This window comes from Oncorhynchus masou, chromosome 6 (assembly GCF_036934945.1).
Source record: "Oncorhynchus masou masou isolate Uvic2021 chromosome 6, UVic_Omas_1.1, whole genome shotgun sequence".
NCBI classification, from domain to species: Eukaryota; Metazoa; Chordata; class Actinopteri; order Salmoniformes; family Salmonidae; genus Oncorhynchus; species Oncorhynchus masou.
In genome coordinates, this window is record NC_088217.1 from 79279485 (window position 1) to 79301043 (window position 21559).

Below are 21559 nucleotides of genomic sequence, written 5' to 3' on the forward strand. Positions count from 1 at the left end.
CAACACCTACAGGACTAAAACAGTCAAATGCACATACTCTCTCTTTCTCCATCTTTCTGAGGGTTAGTCACTCACAGAACCAACATTTTCCTCCAAACCAACTGATTATTGAGTTGAGCTCTAGGCCTTTTCAAACAGGAAACCTAACAGAGACAAAATGCTATACAGAATATCAAACAAAGAATATCAATACAATCAATTCTAGACAATACAGTCAACTTATAATAGCGTAGTTTGCTTCAAGTTTTCAAGCTTTTATGGAATAGGTTTCGACTGGACGAGACCTCAAAGCAATTAAGAGATATTTCAGTTTGGAGAGTGTTGAACTGTCAGAGAAAGAGAAGTTATGCTTGTTTGATTCATAAACTCACAGAGAAGCTCATGACATCCAGTGGTATGACAGAGGCAGAGCATGCAAACAAGTCAGTCAACATTATAAACACCCTAAACGACTGTCTAAGTACCAGTCTCATTCATCCTCTAACTAATTAACAGATGACCACAGAAGTGCTGATAAAAACACTAGTTCTCACCATTTTTGGAGTCATCCACTTCCTTACAGCCGGTCACTCATCATTTAGTCATCCACTTCCTTACAGCCGGTCACTCATTATTTAGTCATCCACTTCCTTACAGCCGGTCACTCATCATTTAGTCATCCACTTCCTTACAGCCGGCCACTCATCATTTAGTCATCCACTTCCTTACAGCCGGTCACTCATCATTTAGTCATCCACTTCCTTACAGCCGGTCACTCATCATTTAGTCATCCACTTCCTTACAGCCGGTCACTCATCATTTAGTCATCCACTTCCTTACAGCCGGTCACTCATCATTTAGTCATCCACTTCCTTACAGCCGGTCATTCATCATTTAGTCATCCACTTCCTTACAGCCGGTCACTCATCATTTAGTCATCCACTTCCTTACAGCCGGCCACTCATCATTTAGTCATCCACTTCCTTACAGCCGGCCACTCATCATTTAGTCATCCACTTCCTTACAGCCGGTCACTCATCATTTAGTCATCCACTTCCTTACAGCCGGTCATTCATCATTTAGTCATCCACTTCCTTACAGCCGGTCACTCATCATTTAGTCATCCACTTCCTTACAGCCGGCCACTCATCATTTAGTCATCCATTGTAATCATTCATTCATGAATCATTCACTAATTCATTTATTATTTGTAAACCTTGTCATAGCAATGTCCAGTGTTATAGTTCTGACTGTGGTGTAATGTCCAGTGTTATAGGTCTGACTGTGGTGTAATGTCCAGTGTTATAGTTCTGACTGTGGTGTAATGTCCAGTGTTATAGGTCTGACTGTGGTGTAATGTCCAATGTTATAGTTCTGACCGTGGTGTAATGTCCAGTGTTATAGTTCTGACTGTGGTGTAATGTCCAGTGTTATAGGTCTGACTGTGGTGTAATGTCCAGTGTTATAGGTCTGACTGTGGTGTAATGTCCAGTGTTATAGTTCTGACTGTGGTGTAATGTCCAGTGTTATAGGTCTGACTGTGGTGTAATGTCCAGTGTTATAGTTCTGACTGTGGTGCAATGTCCAGTGTTATAGGTCTGACTGTGGTGTAATGTCCAGTGTTATAGTTCTGACTGTGGTGTAATGTCCAGTGTTATAGTTCTGACTGTGGTGTAATGTCCAGTGTTATAGGTCTGACTGTGGTGTAATGTCCAGTGTTATAGTTCTGACTGTGGTGTAATGTCCAGTGTTATAGGTCTGACTGTGGTGTAATGTCCAGTGTTATAGTTCTGACTGTGGTGCAATGTCCAGTGTTATAGGTCTGACTGTGGTGTAATGTCCAGTGTTATAGTTCTGACTGTGGTGTAATGTCCAGTGTTATAGTTCTGACTGTGGTGTAATGTTTAGTGTCTTTACATTTCAGTGAAGATTCATAATACCACCTAATAACAGACGACCATCTTAAATATCATTGCTGCTTTCAATGAAACAGATATCTGCACACACACACACGCACACGCGCACACACGCACACACGCACACACGCACACACTGTGTATTACAACATCCTTTTCTATATATGGGACATCAATATATTTTTGTTCCTCTTGGTTTGAACAGATCCCACAATGCACCACAGGACCACAAGAAATCTAAATGTGTCTAGAAAAACCTTGGTTTTGGTACAGTCCCCCCTCCATCTCCCTTTCTCGTTTTCTCTCTCCTTACACCCACCACACAGACTGTGTTCTTAGGAGACGGATGGAGGGATGCATGACCGGATGAAGGAATGAATGGATGAATGGATGAGAGGAGGAGTGGAGGATGAGAGGAGGCAGCAGTGAGGAGGAGGAGATGTAGTGAGGCTCGAGAGAACAGATCCACATGAGCATCACTTCAAAAGGAACAAGAGGAGAAATGGTAGAGGTAAAAAAAAAACATTTGAAGAAAGAAAATTAAACATAAAAGCATCAGAGAAGATCTGAGGGAGGGAGAGAGCACATATTGACAGATGAGATGTTAAGACCCCTGACAGACTCTTGTGATAGAATTATAACAATCTTATAACACCTTCATGAGGCTCTCACGCATCGTGTGAGACTTCTATGGGTATGTTCTATATTATTTATGCCAAGGGACAGAGCAAAGCAGCTGAGCATAATGTCTACATTCTACATGTTGTATTTCTGTAACAGAGATCCATTGCTCTTTAAGGCTTCAGATCTGAGTGTGAGAGATGTTAGATATCTACATGGACAACGTTAAAGCCCAGAAACAAAGTAGGTTCTCTCTCCTATCTAATACTGTCCACCAATCCTGGTGTGGTGTAAGGCAGAATTTCTCTTCCTCTGTCCCACCCAGTCTCAGTGTAAGGCAATAACCAGCAAGGCAAACCATTGAAAAAGTATTTTCTGAGCCTTTGGTTCCAGACTACTGTGTATTTCAAAGGAAACACTGTAGATGTTAAGGCGGTAAAGGATTCCCATGCATACTGGTTTCCCACTGTGGGTCCTTAGCACTACCTGAGGCAGGATGCCTCAGCTTTCATGTCAAGAAACGGGACGGTTACAGGGGGGAATGGAGGCATAATCACATCACTCCACAGTAGACACAAGGACAGTCTGTGACACGGGATACTACACACACACACACACACACACACACACACACACACACACACACACACACACACACACACACACACACACACACACACACACACACACACACACACACACACACACACACACACACAGAACTGTCTCTAGTCCAGTAGAGATAAACCACTATCACGGCCTAGCCACTTACAACTGAACTGGGAAAGACTAGTGTCTTATGGCGTGTTCCTGGATAAGAGATATGCACAGAGGCAACACCAGTTTGTTCTATAGAAAGCAGGACAGAAAGAGAGAGGAAGAGAGGAAAAGACAAGACAAAAGAAAAACAGGAAAGTGTGGTCAGTTAAAGCACATGCAATACCTCTGAACATCTTCCATTCATACTGGGCAGCCCTGCTTTATGACGCTTCAAATGACATCATCACTGACAGACAGTTGACAGTCGGCAGGGAGATATGGGGGAGTGACATCCTTCATGACAAACACTTTAAATGACATCATCACTGACAGACAGTTGACAGTCGGCAGGGAGATACGGGGGAGTGACATCATTCATGACAAACACTTTAAATGACATCATCACTGACAGACAGTTGACAGTCGGCAGGGAGATACGGGGGAGTGACATCATTCATGACAAACACTTTAAATGACATCATCACTGACAGACAGTTGACAGACAGATACGGGGGAGTGACACACACACACACACACTGCAGGGTGGGTCTGAGGGTTCAGACCCACAGTAGACATTAATGGGTGGAGCCAAGGCCCTTTCCACCAATCCACAGGCTCTGCTTGCCTGGAGCCAAGTCTGTTCAGTTCACTCAGCTCCTTGTGCTAACACAACACAGCCGTAGGACTGTGGATCATGTGGATCGTCTTTCTGTGTGTATTTGGTGTTTGTTTGCTTTTTCACAGTGGCATTGGTAACTGTACGCGTCTAGATTAGGTATCTATTGTCTAGAGGACAGATTGTTCCAGTGGTCAATTGCTCAACACTGAAATCTTGGTCTAGACTTCCAGTCTAAATCAGACTAAACTCCACTCTAGACTACACCGAGGTCTCAGGCCCTGCCCCATTGTGGGCGTAGCCAGCCCCAGAGTGACGGGAGTTGCCGGCGAATTGGAGGAGTGGGGTGAAAGTGCAGTAGTCGGGCCAGCCCCTCCAGTGGGTGAACATGAGTTTTTTGGTGAAGGGTTCAGACCTTCTAGGAATGGGGTTCTGGTGGTCGGCCCTCCTGCGCGTGGGCGCGTGGAGAGATGCCAGCGGGGTGAACTCCGATAGCTGGCCGTTATACAGCTTGTCTGCATTCTGTAAGGGAGGGATGGAGAGATGGGAGGAGAGAGAGGAAAGAGGGAGAGAACAGAGGAGTTATTATCTGGATCAAGGGAAGTGGTAGCCAATTCAGGTCCTCAAAGGTGTGGTGTGTGAAGGGTTTTGTTCCAGTCCAGCATTAACCTGATTCAACCATTTCAACTTATCGTGGTCTTTAATTAAAAAAAACAACATTTTATTTAATCCAGTGAGTCTAAACTGGGTAGGAACAAAAGCCTGCATACAACACTCTGCTGTCTGCCAGAACCAGGATTGACCACATGGTGGACCCAGAAGACGACAAACCCCACCACTACCCCTACCCCAAAACCACATCAACACAAACACACCAGACCCTGTTAGCAAAAGATGTCAGGGAGCAAAACATAAGCAAACTGAAGAAGTGAACGGTCGGTCAAAGCATGCAGCATGTCCTCAGAGAACATCAAGGTGAATATGGCTGTTCAGTCTCAGACAAACACTCTGCCGAGCTTCGAACTGGACTCACTGAACATCAATCAAACCTATTGTGGATTGGTGAAAGCTAGATTCTAAACCTCACTTTCACCTATCCAGCCATACACAATTCAGTGCTTACTACCTCTAGGTGGAGGAACAAATTCAGGATGTATTTCGAAATGTATAGGAACAGGGCCCAAGCCAGACCATATGGTGTTAGGCAGGGGAGGGAGATCCTAGCAGTATGAGCCTTCTGCTTAACTCAGTTGGGACTTTGGGATAGATTGAGAATCTGTCTGGTCAGGACAGGAGTCTAGCCTCACAGGCTAAACAGACGGACTACATAGTTTAATTAAGGAGAGGTCTGGCCCAGAGACTTAGTACACTACAGAGGAGCCACGCATCTCCTGACATCCTACTCATTTAGCTGATGCCGATTGTGTTACCTTGAGCTCGTTACTAAACACAGACTGCAGTACCTTCTGTAAACACTGGAGGGGGTAAGTGCTCTACTTTAAAATAGTACTTGTTCCGCTGTCACAAAACAATTGCTATGGCACTGATGATAAATGTATTCAGCATTCAAAAAGAGAATGACACCTATTTGATATGTTTAACTAGTTGTGATAGCTTTACCAGGAAGCATATTTCATTCATTAGGGTAATGAACAACTCTTAAGACTGATGGCATTATGCTTAAAACTTCATCTGGGACTAGACAGCCTGTCAGTGCTCCACACATTAAGTGGGGTGAAGGGCTGGGTGAAGAGTGGGGTGAAGGGCTGGGTGAAGAGTGGGGTGAAGAGCTGTGTGAAGAGTAGGGTGAAGGGCTGGGTGAAGAGTGGGGTGAAGGGCTGGGTGAAGAGTGGGGTGAAGAGCTGTGTGAAGAGTGGGTTGAAGGGATGGGTGAAGAGTGTGGCGAAGGGTGGCGTGAAGAGTGGGGTGAAGAGTGGGGTGAAGGGCTGGGTGAAGAGTGGGGTGAAGGGATGGGTGAAGAGTGGGGTGAAGAGTGGGGTGAAGAGTGGGGTGAAGAGTGGGGTGATGTGTGGGGTGAAGAGTGGGGTGATGTGTGTGGTGAAGAGTGGGGTGAAGAGTGGGGTGAAGAGTGGGGTGAAGAGTGGGGTGAAGAGTGGGGTGATGTGTGTGGTGAAGATGGTGTGGTGAAGGGCTGGTCTCTGACAGTTGGATTTGCTTTGTTTTGTCTTCACCAGAACACTGTGACGTTATGGTATAGACACACACACACATATTCATTTTTACAGGTTTTCCTCCCGTCAGCGTTTCCTTAGATGAACTGGTGCACTAACACAGGGTGTGTGTGTGTATGTGTCTATACCATAAAGTCACAGTGTTCTGGTGAAGACAAAACAAAGCAAATCCAACTGTCAGAGACCAACCAACCCCCCAGCCCTTCACCCCACTCTTGTTTAATTTTACCTTTATTTAACTAGGCAAGTCAGTTAAGAACAAATCATTATTTTCAATGACAGCCTAGGAACAGTGAGTTAACTGCCTGTTCAGGGGCAGAACGACAGATGTGTACCTTGTCAGCTTGGGGATATGAACTTGCAACCTTTCTGTTGCTAATCCAGCGCTCTAACCACTAGGCTACCCTGCCGGCCCATATTTCTCTTCATCAAGCCCTTCACCCCACTCTTCACACAGCCCTTCACCCCACTCTTCACACAGCCCTTCACTCCGCTCTTCACACAGCCCTTCACCCCGCTCCCCACTCTTCACACAACCCTTCACCCCGCCTTCACACAGCCCTTCACCCCACTCTTCACACAGCCCTTCACCCCACTCTTCACACAGCCCTTCACCAAACCCTTCACACAGCCCTTCACCCCACTCTTCACACAGCCCTTCACCCCACTCTTCACCCATCCCTTCACCCCACTCTTCACACAGCCCTTCACCCCACTCTTCACACAGCCCTACACCCCACTTTTCACCCCACCCTTCACACAGCCCTTCACCCCACTCTTTACCCCACTTTTCACCACACACTTCACCGCACTCAGAGTCGGTTCCTCCTGTCTTTACCGTGGTGAGGCTAGGCCTCTGAGGTAGACAGGGCAACCCCCCCATCTAGCAGGGAGTCCCGGCTGTAGGTCATAACTCCATCAAAGTTTCTATCAGCCCTCATTCGCTGTGGACAGCAAGATACACACGCTCAATATTGACAGATCTGCACAAACACACACACTCACACTCACACTCAACGTAGATAGATCTGTACAAACACACACACACACACACACACACACACACACACACACACACACACACACACACACACACACACACACACACACACACACACACACACACACACACACCAAGACTGACACTTGCCATTTTGAAGGGGTTTCAAATATCTGTTTCATGTCAGATACGTTGTTTCTGTATTTATGAATCAGCATTCTAACCAACGCTCTTTCAAGGTACACTTAATGCACGGCATGGACATGCAAGTCAACAGGCACCTGTAAGCATTCACCACTACATGTCCATGCAGAGACACAGAGGGAGGAGAGGGCATGCGGATAGGTTGAGAGAGGGTCACCTGACCTCCTAGTCAGGTGGTTGGGTTAGAAACTGAGTCTGCTTGAAGTCTGGGAGAGCATAAAGATGGTGGACTGCTCAGAGGTAAGACATGGCCGCTTTGTCTGCCATTCCCAAGGAGACAGAGCCAGGTCAGAGGGGTCATAGGGTAGAGGTTAAAGGTCACACAGGCCAGTAGAGAGGGCAGGCAAGGACAGAGGAGAGGAGAGAAGGGTTAACAGGAACACTTTGTATCTTAAAAAACACTTGATGTTCACCATCAATCACTATTTCAGGAAGAGGAATTAGAAGGTTGTTGGAAGCTCTTCTGGGTCATGGGGAGGTGAACCTAGGTCAGTAGGGAGAGGTCAGAGGAATCACTGCACACAGTAGAGACAAATGGCTCATTCAGTAGTGAGAGAAATGACAGACAGACAACTCTCAGCCTTTCAGAATGGGTAACAGGTTATACAGTGTTTCCCTCCAGATTAGTTGTTTGAGAAGAAGAAGTGAACACTACACACTGATTCAACAGCTCACTTACTTGAAGAAGACCTGGAATATATCCACAGGCAGCATACAGCTAAAGTCACGGTGGTACATATATATATGATATACCGTATATACAGAATGCACATTTAATCCTCTGATTTTAAACATACAACCAAGAGTGTGTATTAGAGGTCGACCGATTAATCGGAATGGCGGATTAATTAGGGACAATTTCAAGTTTTCAGAACAATCGGAAAACGGTATTTTTGGGCGCCGATTTGCCGATTAAAAAAAAATATATATTTCTTTTTTTAACACACCTTTATTTAATCTTTATTTAACTAGGCAAGTCAGTTAAGAACACATTCTTATTTTCAATGACGGGCTAGGAACAGTGGGTTAACTGCCTCGTTCAGGCGCAGAACGACAGATTTTAACCTTGTCAGCTCTGGGGATCCAATCTTGCAACCTCACAGTTAACTAGTCCAACGCAATAACGACCATTGCACTCCACAAGGAGACTGACTGTTACGCGAATGCAGTAAGCCAAGGTAAATTGCTAGGTGGCATTAAACTTATCTTATAAAAAACAATCAATCATTCATAATCACTAGTTAACGACACATGGTTGATGATATTACTAGTTTATCTAGCGTGTCCTGCTTTGCGTATAATCTGACTGAGCATACAAGCATACAAGTATTTAAGCATCTGACTGACCGGTGCACGTAAACATTCATTCAAACAGCACTTTTGTGCGTTTTGCCAGCAGCTCTTCGTTGTGCGTCAAGCATTGCACTGTTTATGACGTCAAGCCTATCAACTCCCGAGATGAGGCCGGTGTAACCGAAGTGAAATGGCTGGCTAGTTAGCGCCCACTAAAAGCGTTTCAAACGTCACTCGCTCTGAGCCTTGGGGTGGTTGTTTTCCTTGCTCTGCATGGGTAACGCTGCTTCGAGGGTGGCTGTTGTGTTCCTGGTTCGAGCCCAGGGAGGAGCGAGGAGAGGGATGGAAGCTATACTGTTACACTGGCAATACTAAAGTGCCTATAAGAAAATCCAATAGTCAAAGGTTAATGAAATACAAATGGTATAGAGGGAAATAGTTATATAATTCCTATAATAACTACAACCTAAAACTTCTTACCTGGGAATATTGAAGACTCATGTTAAAAGGAACCACCAGCTTTCATATGTTCTCATGTTCTGAGCAAGGAACTGAAACGTTAGCTTTCTTACATGATACATATTGTACTTTTACTTTCTTCTCCACAACACTTTGTTTTTGCATTATTTCAACCAAATTGAACATGTTTCATTATTTATTTGAGGCTAAATTGATTTTATTGATGTATTTTATTAAGTTAAAATAAGTGTTCATTCAGTATTGTTGTAATTGTCATTATTACAAATACATTTTTTATTATTAAATCGGCCGATTAATCGGTATCGGCTTTTTTGGTCCTCCAATAATCGGTATCGGCGTTGAACAATCATAATCGGTCGACCTCTAGGGTGTATGCAAATGTAAGCATGTACTGCTGTGCATAATGTGTGTGTGTGTGTGTGTGTGTATGTGTGTGTGTGTGTGTGTGTGTGTGTGTGTGTGTGTGTGTGTGTGTGTGTGTGTGTGTGTGTGTGTGTGTGTGTGTGTGTGTGTGTGTGTGTGTGTGTGTGTGTGTGTGTGTGTGTGTGTGTGTGTGTGTGTGTGTGTGTGTGTGTGTGTGTGTGTGTGTGTGTGTGTGTGCGTGCGTGCGTGCGTGTGTGTGTGTGTGTGTGTGTGCGTGCGTGTGTGCGTGCGTGTGTGCGTGTGTGTGTGCGTGCGTGTGTGTTCGCCCACCTGGATGCGTTCTGTGGTGGTGGGCCACAGGGCCCTGCAGACAACCTTCTTGACCACATCAGGCAGCAAACTGATGACGATGAGCAGGATGATGCTGAGCCAGGCCGGACCACTGGACAACATCTGAATAAACACATAGTACATCCTCTGGTAGTTCAGGAAGGGCCTGGGGAGAGGAGAGAGGATCAATAAACACATAGTACAACCTCTAGTAGGGAGACCGAGAAGACAAGATCTATTTCACCTATATCTATGTTTATAAAATCTGCATAAACACATAGTACTTCCCCTGGTAACATGGAGAACAGAAAACAAGATGTACTAATACATACCAAATGATGCCTCCCCATAGCAGAGAGAAGATGACAAAGAAAAGCAGCGAGCCCCAGATGACAAAGTGGTTGATCCACGTCCAGTAGTGTGTGTCCAGGGCGAGCTGGAGATGGAGAGAGACAGAGACAGAGAGAGACACAGAGACAGAGAGAGAGACAGAGAGAGAGAGAAAGAGAGACAGAAAGAGAGAGAGAGAGAAAGAGGAGAGAGAGAGAGACAGAAAGAGAGAGAGACAGAAAGAGAGACAGGCAGAGAAAGAGAGGTGGAGAAAGACCATTGACTGGTAATTAATTCAAAACAGTAGAATTCACTCTAATATCGAGTCCCTTTAACATCTAGCATAAAGTAGTGCCTTAGAGGTAGTGATGAGTAGGATGTTACTGTAAAGTAGTGCCTTAGCGGTGGTGATGGGTAGGATGTTACTGTAAAGTAGTGCCTTAGCGGTGGTGATGAGTAGCAGGTTACTGTAAAGTAGTGCCTTAGCGGTGGTGATGGGTAGGATGTTACTGTAAAGTAGTGCCTTAGCGGTGGTGATGAGTAGCAGGTTACTGTAAAGTAGTGCCTTAGCGGTGGTGATGGGTAGGTTGTTACTGTAAAGTAGTGCCTTAGCGGTGGTGATGAGTAGGAGGTTACTGTAAAGTAGTGCCTTAGCGGTGGTGATGGGTAGGATGTTACTGTAAAGTAGTACCTTAGCGGTGGTGATGTGTAGGAGGTTACTGTAAAGTAGTGCCTTAGCGGTGGTGATGGGTAGGAGGTTACTGTAAAGTAGTGCCTTAGCGGTGGTGATGGGTAGTATATTACTGTAAAGTAGTGCCTTAGCGTTGGTGATGGGTAGGATGTTACTGTAAAGTAGTGCCTTAGCGGTGGTGATGGGTAGGATGTTACTGTAAAGTAGTGCCTTAGTGGTGGTGATGGGTAGGATGTTATTGTAAAGAAGTGCCTTAGCGGTGGTGATGGGTCGGATGTTACTGTAAAGTAGTGCCTTAGCGGTGGTGATGGGTAGGATGTTACTGTAAAGTAGTGCCTTAGCGGTGGTGATGGGTAGGATGTTACTGTAAAGTAGTGCCTTAGCGGTGGGGATGGGTAGGATGTTACTGTAAAGTAGAGCCTTAGCAGTGGTGATGGGTAGGCTGTTACTGTAAAGTAGTGCCTTAGCGGTGGTGATGGGTAGGATGTTACTGTAAAGTAGTGCCTTAGCAGTGGTGATGGGTAGGATGTTACTGTAAAGTAGTGCCTTAGCGGTGGTGATGGGTAGTATGTTACTGTAAAGTAGTGCCTTAGCGGTGGTGATGGGTAGGATGTTACTGTAAAGTAGTGCCTTAGCGGTAGTGATGGGTAGGATGTTACTGTAAAGTAGAGCCTTAGCGGTGGTGATGGGTAGGATGTTACTGTAAAGTAGAGCCTTAGCGGTGGTGATGGGTAGGATGTTACTGTAAAGTAGTGCCTTAGCGGTGGGGATGGGTAGGATGTTACTGTAAAGTAGAGCCTTAGCGGTGGTGATGGGTAGGATGTTACTGTAAAGTAGAGCCTTAGCGGTGGTGATGAGTAGGATGTTACTGTACCTTTAAGGTGACTGTGAAGACCAGCACTGTGAAGACCAGAGTCCCAAACGTCCAGTTACCAAACATCTGTGGAGAGGAAGGTATTAGAGAGAGAAATCACACTATTAGACATGCAGCCATTTCAGAGGACAGTATGCTACTGTAATTACAGTCAGCCTGGACTAACTCACTTCCTTTGCATTACTACATATGTTTGTGGCTATGTTACTCTTTTTAAATGAGCAATTATCCAGGATTAATCAATACAAAAATCACACAGTTTAGTTGTATTTTCCAGAGATGTTTTTTTCATTCAATTATATGAAGTCAAACCAGTGCAGAGATGGAAAATGGACATTAAACTATTTTCAAGCTGCTTCAAACAACAACAACATGTGCACTATTTCTCTTAATTCTGTATTTAAAGTACAGAATAACCTGAAATTACCTACATGTGTCTATAAAATAAATATTCTTTACAAATAAAACATGTTCTGTACGTTCAAATAGCTTGTGATGTTGATGGAATGCTAATACCCAAACCAACGGTGATGAGGGTCAACAACATGAAGTTACCTACCAACACATAAACCCACCTGCTTTCCTCAAGGGGGCTTAAAGGGACAATTCACCCCAATGTATGAATACACTTGACAAACATTGACTGAGGGAGAACTATCCTTTAAACAGTCAAAATGAGCTGCTTCATTAAAACTACTGCAAGGGCCAATGCAATGCAGTGATAGAAGAGAACCTTGAAAAACAGACTCCTTCTGTCTGTGTTGTTTATACTTCCTGTTTTCACCCTTTCCTTTTATCTGCCAAATATTCCACCAAAACAATAAGTTAGATAGAAGTCTAGTCTGCCCACAGACGGTCATTTTGTTTCAAATTGCATAACTGTGAAATATCCAACCTGACATGTCCTATACAACAATATCCATCAAATGTACTTGGCCATTCCTTTCCTTTGTCACATACTGTAGTCTATAGTGTACGGGTGGAACAGTGTGAACCCTGAGCTCTAATACCATGATGCCTGACCCAGTCTTAGTCTTCAGCCTTGCGTTCTGACAGGAGATGACATCTTAAAGCAGGGGTAGCCAATCCTGGTCCTGGAGGGTCGCGGCGTGTACAGGCTTTTGTTCCAGCCCAGCTCTAACACACCAGATCAATTGTGTTATAGATCAATACCATTTGTTGATTATCTACAACAGGTGTGTTAAAGCTGGGCGGAAACAAAACCCTGACCTAAAGACACAATATGAGCTGTTCTCTACCACCCTCCATGGTGGATGTCTACTAGCAGAAACCACTGTCGTACCGGACTCACAAACAACATGAGGAAGTCTGGACTACGGCAACTACACAATGAGACAAGAGTGAAGTTGGGGTATGGGTTTACTATTACTACACTGATATACCTACAGCTCAATGGCCTATACAGGCAGTAGGGGTTGGATATGAGGGGATACCTATTGGATGAGTTGATGACGGGCGGTTTGGTTACGCAATGTGATGGGCAGTGGAGGGGGGGGACAGTCCAACTAAAACAGGGTGACAGACAGATAGGGACAAGCTTACCATCTGTGTGTTGGTTGTCATTAGCTGAGGAGAGGACGAGAAGCATAAAAAACAAGCAACATAAAGGTAAGAGGAGAAGAAGAGGAGGAGGAAGAAGAGGAAGAAAATAACAGAAAGAACTGGAAGCCAGAAAACTAAAACATCTGATATTCAAAGGAAATAAAGCAAAAACAGGCAAATCAAAGCAATCCAACAGGTTAAAGTGATATAAAGGAAGAGATATAAAAGGAGAAACAGCACAGAGAAAGATGTCTGCAGACTCAACATGCTTTCCTTTCATAGATATGAATGGGAGATCCGGTCATGGTTTTATGCAAAGGATCACAGGTGAATCTGCAGGCCAGGAGATCTCGTGTCATCCATTTACCTAAAATCACCACACCTTCAACAGACGACGGCTGTTCTGACTGAAGTTTTAGAATGTTGTTCACGAACATGAATTCAATGTCAAATGAACTCAAAGGTCCATGTTGATTTGTGGGTAAAAGCTGGGTCAAATGTACATTGATGACAATTACGTTTTCCACGTTGACAAAACGTGGAAACAACGTCGATCCAACCTGTGTGCGACCAGTGAACTCACTCATAACCCACAGTCACAATCAGCCACTCCACATCACAATCACTGGACACTCCTTCACGGCAGGAACATAAACACTTGACCTGGGCTTGGAGAAGTGCAGTGTGATCAGACGATCATTATATACATCACACCAACATATACTCTTTAACGCAGTACTCCAGTAGCCACGGCGACGGTGTCTTTACCTGTCCGTTGCTGGTGAAGGTGCTGTTGTTGAACAGGAAGTAAGAACCAAAGAAGAAGACGACGGCGTCGAACACCCCCAGGAAGGTCCAGTAGATGAAAATGGGCCAACGCAGGAGAGAGTTCTTAGCTATGTCCCTGTAGAGAGGAAACATTACAGTACACATTATACACAGTAAATATAGGAGGGAGTTCTGAGCTATGTCCCTGTAGAGAGGAAACATTACAGTACACATTATATTCAGTAAATATAGCAGGGAGTCCTTAGCTATGTCCCTGTAGAGAGGAAACATTACAGTACACATTAAATACAAGAAATATAGGAGGGAGTCCTTAGCTATGTCCCTGTAGAGAGGAAACATTACAGTACACATTATATACAGTAAATATAGGAGGGAGTCCTTAACTATGTCCCTGTAGAGAGGAAACATTACAGTACACATTAAATACAAGAAATATAGGAGGGAGTCCTTAGCTATGTCCCTGTAGAGAGGAAACATTACAGTACACATTATATACAGTAAATATAGGAGGGAGTCCTTAGCTATGTCCCTGTAGAGAGGAAACATTACAGTACACATTATATACAGTAAATATAGGAGGGAGTTCTGAGCTATGTCCCTGTAGAGAGGAAACATTACAGTACACATTATATACAGTAAATATAGGAGGGAGTTCTGAGCTATGTCCCTGTAGAGAGGAAACATTACAGTACACATTATATACAGTAAATATTTGAGGGAGTTCTTAGCTATGTCCCCGTAGAGAGGAAACATTACAGTACACATTAAATTCAGTAAATATTTGAGGGAGTTCTTAGCTATGTCCCTGTAGAGCGTCTGCTAAATGACTTAAATGTAAATGTAAATGTAGAGAGGAAACATTACAGTACACATTATACACAGTAAATATAGGAGGGAGTTCTTAGCTATGTCCCTGTAGAGAGGAAACATTACAGTACACATTATATTCAGTAAATATAGGAGGGAGATCTGAGCTATGTCCCTGTAGAGAGGAAACATCACAGTACACATTATATTCAGTAAATATAGCAGGGAGTCCTTAGCTATGTCCCTGTAGAGAGGAAACATTACAGTACACATTAAATACAAGACATATAGGAGGGAGTTCTGAGCTATGTCCCTGTAGAGAGGAAACATTACGGTACACATTATATTCAGTAAATATAGCAGGGAGTCCTTAGCTATGTCCCTGTAGAGAGGAAACATTACAGTACACATTAAATACAAGAAATATAGGAGGGAGTCCTTAGCTATGTCCCTGTAGAGAGGAAACATTACAGTACACATTATATTCAGTAAATATAGGAGGGAGTCCTTAACTATGTCCCTGTAGAGAGGAAACATTACAGTACACATTAAATACAAGAAATATAGGAGGGAGTCCTTAGCTATGTCCCTGTATAGAGGAAACATTACAGTACACATTAAATACAAGAAATATAGGAGGGAGTCCTTAGCTATGTCCCTGTAGAGAGGAAACATTACAGTACACATTATATTCAGTAAATATAGGAGGGAGTGCTTAGCTATGTCCCTGTAGAGAGGAAACATTACAGTACACATTAAATTCAGTAAATATAGGAGGGAGTTCTTAGCTATGTCCCCGTAGAGAGGAAACATTACAGTACACATTAAATTCAGTAAATATTTGAGGGAGTTCTTAGCTATGTCCCTGTAGAGCGTCTGCTAAATGACTTAAATGTAAATGTAAATGTAGAGAGGAAACATTACAGTACACATTATACACAGTAAATATAGGAGGGAGTTCTTAGCTATGTCCCTGTAGAGAGGAAACATTACAGTACACATTATATTCAGTAAATATAGGAGGGAGTTCTGAGCTATGTCCCTGTAGAGAGGAAACATTACAGTACACATTATATACAGTAAATATAGGAGGGAGTCCTTAGCTATGTCCCTGTAGAGAGGAAACATTACAGTACACATTATATACAGTAAATATAGGAGGGAGTTCTGAGCTATGTCCCTGTAGAGAGGAAACATTACAGTACACATTATATACAGTAAATATAGGAGGGAGTCCTTAGCTATGTCCCTGTAGAGAGGAAACATTACGGTACACATTATATTCAGTAAATATAGGAGGGAGTCCTTAGCTATGTCCCTGTAGAGAGGAAACATTACAGTACACATTATATACAGTAAATATAGGAGGGAGTTCTGAGCTATGTCCCTGTAGAGAGGAAACATTACAGTACACATTATATACAGTAAATATAGGAGGGAGTTCTTAACTATGTCCCTGTAGAGAGGAAACATTACAGTACACATTATATTCAGTAAATATAGGAGGGAGTCCTTAGCTATGTCCCTGTAGAGAGGAGGCAAGAGATCCATGTTATCTGATGACCAGACACCTGAGCATAATGTTTGCATTACATTCGTCTATATACTATGTATTTTTGGATTTAATTAGATGGTTATGTTTTCCCATTCATCTATAGATTCCTTTCAATTCATACTAATGTCTGACACATTTAGATTTTGGGGTGAATTGTCCCTTTAACCAGAAGAATTCCAAGCTAACATCAATCTCACTTTTTATTAGTCTCCAGAGCTAAAACAGCATTTCTCCACCACAAACGTGAGCAAGGCAGCATTGATTTAACAGTTAGCTGACAAATCCAGGCATGGAGGAATGACCTGACGCCAGTCAGATGCCTTTCTGCCTGCTGCATTGTTAGTCTAAATTTTCCACACAATTACCCATAGGTAGCTCGCAGGAAAATGGAGTATTGATTGTCACCAGGCAGAGAGAGGAAAAGCAAACAAAAACATCAAGCATTTACTGGCAACACTACTGAACAATGTGAGCTTTACACTGTATATATGGATTCACAAACAAGTGTGTCTACGTGATTCTATTATTATCAAGTAACGTCTTACAACATCTTGAGAATATGAATGTGGCTGTTGTTTAGTAACAGAGTTCATATGAGGAGAGAGATGGCAGTCACAGTTTGCCAAGAGCTGATAGGATTTTACAATTATCTGCTCAGTATGATCTGAGGAAACGCTGTGGAAGAGATCAACTGAGGAACATTCCCAATGTGAGATTTTCTAACAGTCTACACAAATGTATCACATCACACTATTGCATGCTGGGACAGGCAGTTGGTGGGTAGCACCTACACTATATATACAAAAGTATGTGGACACAACTTCAAATGAATGGATTCAGCTACTTCAGCCACACCTGCTGCTGACAGGTGTAAACAGGAGTACACTACCGTTCAAAAGTTTAGGTTCACTTAGAAATGTCTTGTTTTTTAAAGAAAAACACTTTTTTTGTCCATTAAAATAACATCAAATTGTTCAGAAATACAGTGTAGACATTGTTAATGTTGTAAATGACTATTGTAGCTGGTAACGGCTGATTTTTAATGGAATATCTACATAGGCGTACAGAGGCCCATTATCAGCAACCATCACTCCTGTGTTCCAATGGCACGTTGTGTTAGCTAATCCATGTTTATCATTTTAAAAGGCTAACTGATCATTAAAAAACACAGCTGAAAACTGTTGTCCGGATTAAAGAAGCAATACAACTGGCCTTCTTTAGACTAATTGAATATCTGGAGCATCAGCATTTGTGGGTTCGATTACAGGCTCAAAATTTCCAGAAACAAAGAACTTTCTATGGAAACTCGTCAATCTATTCTTGTTCTGAGAAATGAAGGCTATTCCATGCAAGAAACTGCCAAGAAACTGGAAATCTCATACAACGCTGTGTACTACTCCCTTCACAGAACAGCGCAAACTGTCCCTAACCAGAATATAAAGAGGAGTGGGAGGCCCCGGTGCACAAGTGAGCAAGATGACAAGTACATTAGAGTGTCTAGTTTGAGAAACAGACACCTCACAAGTCCTCAACTGTCAGCTTCATTAAATAGTACCCACAAAACACCAGTCTTTGTGTGTCTTTGCTATAAAGGATCTCAGTTGCAATATGTAAGGGACTCTCAGAGAATTCATTTATAGACACTGAATTGATCTTAGAGTCACAGGGTTGGAGTTCCTATAATTAAAAATGGACTTTGTGATAACTAACTCTGACTTGTGTGTGGTTTGCTCTCATGATTTGGTAAATAGAGGAAATTTCAAAGACACTGTTCGTCGGGAGCTTCGTGAAATGGGTTTCCATGGCCGAGCAGACGCAAGATCACCGATTGATGGTAGCTGAAGGATGGGATTAAAAACAAACTAAATATAACTATTGTAAAATACATTGTGTCTGTATAATTTATATAGTATGTATAAGCTGGAAGTAGAAGGCCCCTTAGATCCAGTGAAGGGAAATCTTAACCCTACAGCATACAATGACATTCCAGAGGATTCTGTGCTTCCAACTTTGTGGCAACAGTTTGGAGAAGTCCCTTTCCTGTTTCAGCATGACAATGCCCCCATGCACAAAGCGAGGTTCAAACAGAAATGGTTTGTCGAGATCTGTGTGGAAGAACTTGACTGGCCTGCACGGAGCCCTGACCTCAACCCCATCAAACACTTTTGGGATGAATTGGAACGCCAACTGTAAGCAAGCTTAATCACCCAACATCAATGCCGACCTCACTAATGCTCTTCTGGCTGAAAGGAAGCAAGTCCTTGTAGCAATGTTCCAACATCTAGTGGAAAGTCTTCCCAGTAGAGTGGAGGCTGTTATAGCAACAAAGGGGGGACCAACTCCTATTAATGCCCATGATTTTGGAGTGAGATGTTTGACAAGTAGGTGTCCACATAGTTTGGTCATGTAGTGTACCTGTAGAGGGAGGGGTCTTTCTTGAGGATGTCCATGTTGATGTGCTGCTCGATGAGGCTGAAGAGCAGGATGGGTAGAGAGGTAAAGCTGATATTGTACAGTGTCAGATAGGCTGTGTCATACAGCGGCTGAAGAGAGACAGGATGGTAGAGAACCACCAAGATCAGTCATTTAAAACAATATTTATATCTTACTCATTTGTCATGCATTCTTAACCAGAGAAAAACAATTCAAACATTCTCCACAAAGTCATGGTTTAAAGTACTACAATTTTGGGCACATCTTTTATGTACCTGTTGGGAGAAGCCACAGAAGAACTGGTAGAGGAACTGAGGGAAGATGAAGGCGACATTCTGAGGAAAAAGAAAATAATGTCTTAATGCTTAATCATCAGTAGTCCTAAGTTACATTTAGTGAGAAAACACTGACTTTGTAGAAGAAGTACTGGACAAGCTCTGAGATGCGGATGTAGTAGTAGTGTCCGTGAACCAGCAGCATCTTCTTCAGGTGTTTGAACTTCGGGATGGCGTAGTCGCTGTTCCGCGCTGCCTGGCGACCCTCTTTACCCATGATGCCTTAGGGGAGGACATGACTGAACGCTTTTACCATTTGTTATGCGAGTCATATACATGAAACTATATTCAAATATATATATAAAATCAACCAATCTAAATCGTATTCAAATAACTTTATTGAAAAGAGGTCCATTTACAGTGAACAGGGTAATACTAACCGATCCCCACGTGAGCCTCCAGGATCATGCTAACATCATTAGCCCCATCTCCAATGGCTAGCGTGATGGGGTGTTCTGGAGACGATTTGATCAGCTTCACAATCTGGTAACACAACATTTCAGAATCAGTGAGATAACAGTTTTTTTTTTACATCTGTAATTCATCAAAGAAGATATGTCTAATACAGACCATCTTTGTAAAGAGAGTTAGAGCTAAACCTACAGACATTGTTATATGAACCTAACCACTGTATATTAACGTGACAGAGAGGATGCATGTAGTAGTAAGACTTCCTATGTGAATGTCAGTACATATTACATCACAGCCCATATTCCTCTGCCTCCTAGCACAGTGGAGGAGAACTAGAGAGAATAGTGGTATTTTGCAGTAAGAAATAGTGACGGTCATATCAGACAGAGCTCAATAGATCTCCTCAGTAAGAAATAGTGAGTCATATCAGACAGCTCAATAGATCTCCTCAGTAAGAAATAGTGACGGTCATATCAGACAAAGCTCAATAGAACTCCTCAGTAAGAAATAGTGACGGTCATATCAGACAAATCTCAATAGAACTCCTCAGTAAGAAATAGTGACGGTCATATCAGACAGAGCTCAATAGAACTCCTCAGTAAGAAATAGTGACGGTCATATCAGACAGAGCTCAATAGAACTCCTCAGTAAGAAATAGTGACAGTCATATCAGACAGAGCTCAATAGATCTCCTCAGTAAGAGATAGTGAGTCATATCAGACAGAGCTCAATAGATCTATCTCTTACTGAGGAGTGAGTCATATCAGACAGAGCTCAATAGATCTCCTCAGTAAGAGATAGTGAGTCATATCAGACAGAGCTCAATAGATCTCCCCAGTAAGAAATAGTGACGGTCATATCAGACAGAGCTCAATAGAACTCCTCAGTAAGAAATAGTGACGGTCATATCAGACAGAGCTCAATAGAACTCCTCAGTATGAGATAGTGACAGTCATATCAGACAGAGCTCAATAGATCTCCTCAGTAAGAGATAGTGAGTCATATCAGACAGAGCTCAATAGAATTCCTCAGTATAAGATAGTGAGTCATACCAGACAGAGCTCAATAGATCTCCCCAGTAAGAGATAGTGACGGTCATATCAGACAGAGCTCAATAGAACTCCTCAGTAAGAAATAGTGACCGTCATATCAGACAGAGCTCAATAGAACTCCTCAGTATGAGATAGTGACAGTCATATCAGACAGAGCTCAATAGATCTCCTCAGTAAGAGATAGTGAGTCATATCAGACAGAGCTCAATAGAATTCCTCAGTAAGAGATAGTGACAGTCATATCAGACAGAGCTCAATAGAACTCCTCAGTAAGAAATAGTGACGGTCATATCAGACAGAGCTCAATAGAACTCCTCAGTAAGAGATAGTGACAGTCATATCAGACAGAGCTCAATAGAACTCCTCAGTATGAGATAGTGACAGTCATATCAGACAGAGCTCAATAGATCTCCTCAGTAAGAGATAGTGAGTCATATCAGACAGAGCTCAATAGAATTCCTCAGTATAAGATAGTGAGTCATACCAGACAGAGCTCAATAGAACTCCTCAGTATGAGATAGTGAGTCATATCAGACAGAGCTCAATAGAACTCCTCAGTATGAGATAGTGAGTCATATCAGACAGAGCTCAATAGAACTCCTCAGTATGAGATAGTGAGTCATATCAGACAGAGCTCAATAGAACTCCTCAGTATGAGATAGTGAGTCATACCAGACAGAGTTCAATAGAACTCCTCAGTATGAGATAGTGAGTCATATCAGACAGAGCTCAATAGAACTCCTCAGTATGAGATAGTGACAGCCATGTCAGACAGAGCTGAATATAATATACTGTAACTCCTCAGTCCCAAATAACGTCTGCTATGACAGGTGGGGTCTAATGTGAGCGAAAGAGAGCGAGAAGAGAGGGAGACAGAAAGATAATGGGTCGGAGAGAAATAGAGTGGAGAGAGAGCAAGAGAGGGAGAGAGGGGCAACAGTCTTGAGTGGCACTAATTGGTGACCA

The 21559-nt window shown here is 43.0% G+C and overlaps 1 protein-coding gene and 1 long non-coding RNA gene across 7 annotated transcripts in view; one reads left to right on the forward strand and one right to left on the reverse strand.

The window, feature by feature from the left end:
- Positions 1 to 255: 255 nt before the first annotated feature.
- Positions 256 to 1503, forward strand: LOC135542729 (uncharacterized). The gene is made up of 3 exons (XR_010456124.1): positions 256 to 1319; positions 1352 to 1415; positions 1448 to 1503. It is a non-coding gene; the product is annotated as an uncharacterized LOC135542729 (long non-coding RNA).
- atp11a (ATPase phospholipid transporting 11A) overlaps positions 1263 to 21559 on the reverse strand; it is a 103557-nt gene continuing 83260 nt past the window's right edge. For 2 of the 6 annotated variants that reach the window (XM_064969873.1, XM_064969871.1), the window contains 10 exons: positions 19511 to 19613; positions 19207 to 19352; positions 19071 to 19130; positions 18778 to 18905; positions 13980 to 14115; positions 13212 to 13235; positions 11649 to 11714; positions 10086 to 10189; positions 9754 to 9919; positions 1263 to 4413 (listed from right to left, as the gene is read on the reverse strand). In XM_064969873.1, the coding sequence (XP_064825945.1) occupies positions 4153 to 4413; positions 9754 to 9919; positions 10086 to 10189; positions 11649 to 11714; positions 13212 to 13235; positions 13980 to 14115; positions 18778 to 18905; positions 19071 to 19130; positions 19207 to 19352; positions 19511 to 19613 (1194 nt within the window). In that variant the 3' untranslated portion in view covers positions 1263 to 4152. Of the gene's footprint in view, positions 4414 to 6933; positions 7548 to 9753; positions 9920 to 10085; positions 10190 to 11648; positions 11715 to 13211; positions 13236 to 13979; positions 14116 to 18777; positions 18906 to 19070; positions 19131 to 19206; positions 19353 to 19510; positions 19614 to 21559 lie in introns of those variants that run through there. The other 4 variants (XM_064969876.1, XM_064969875.1, XM_064969872.1 and 1 more) reach the window with 4 other exon arrangements.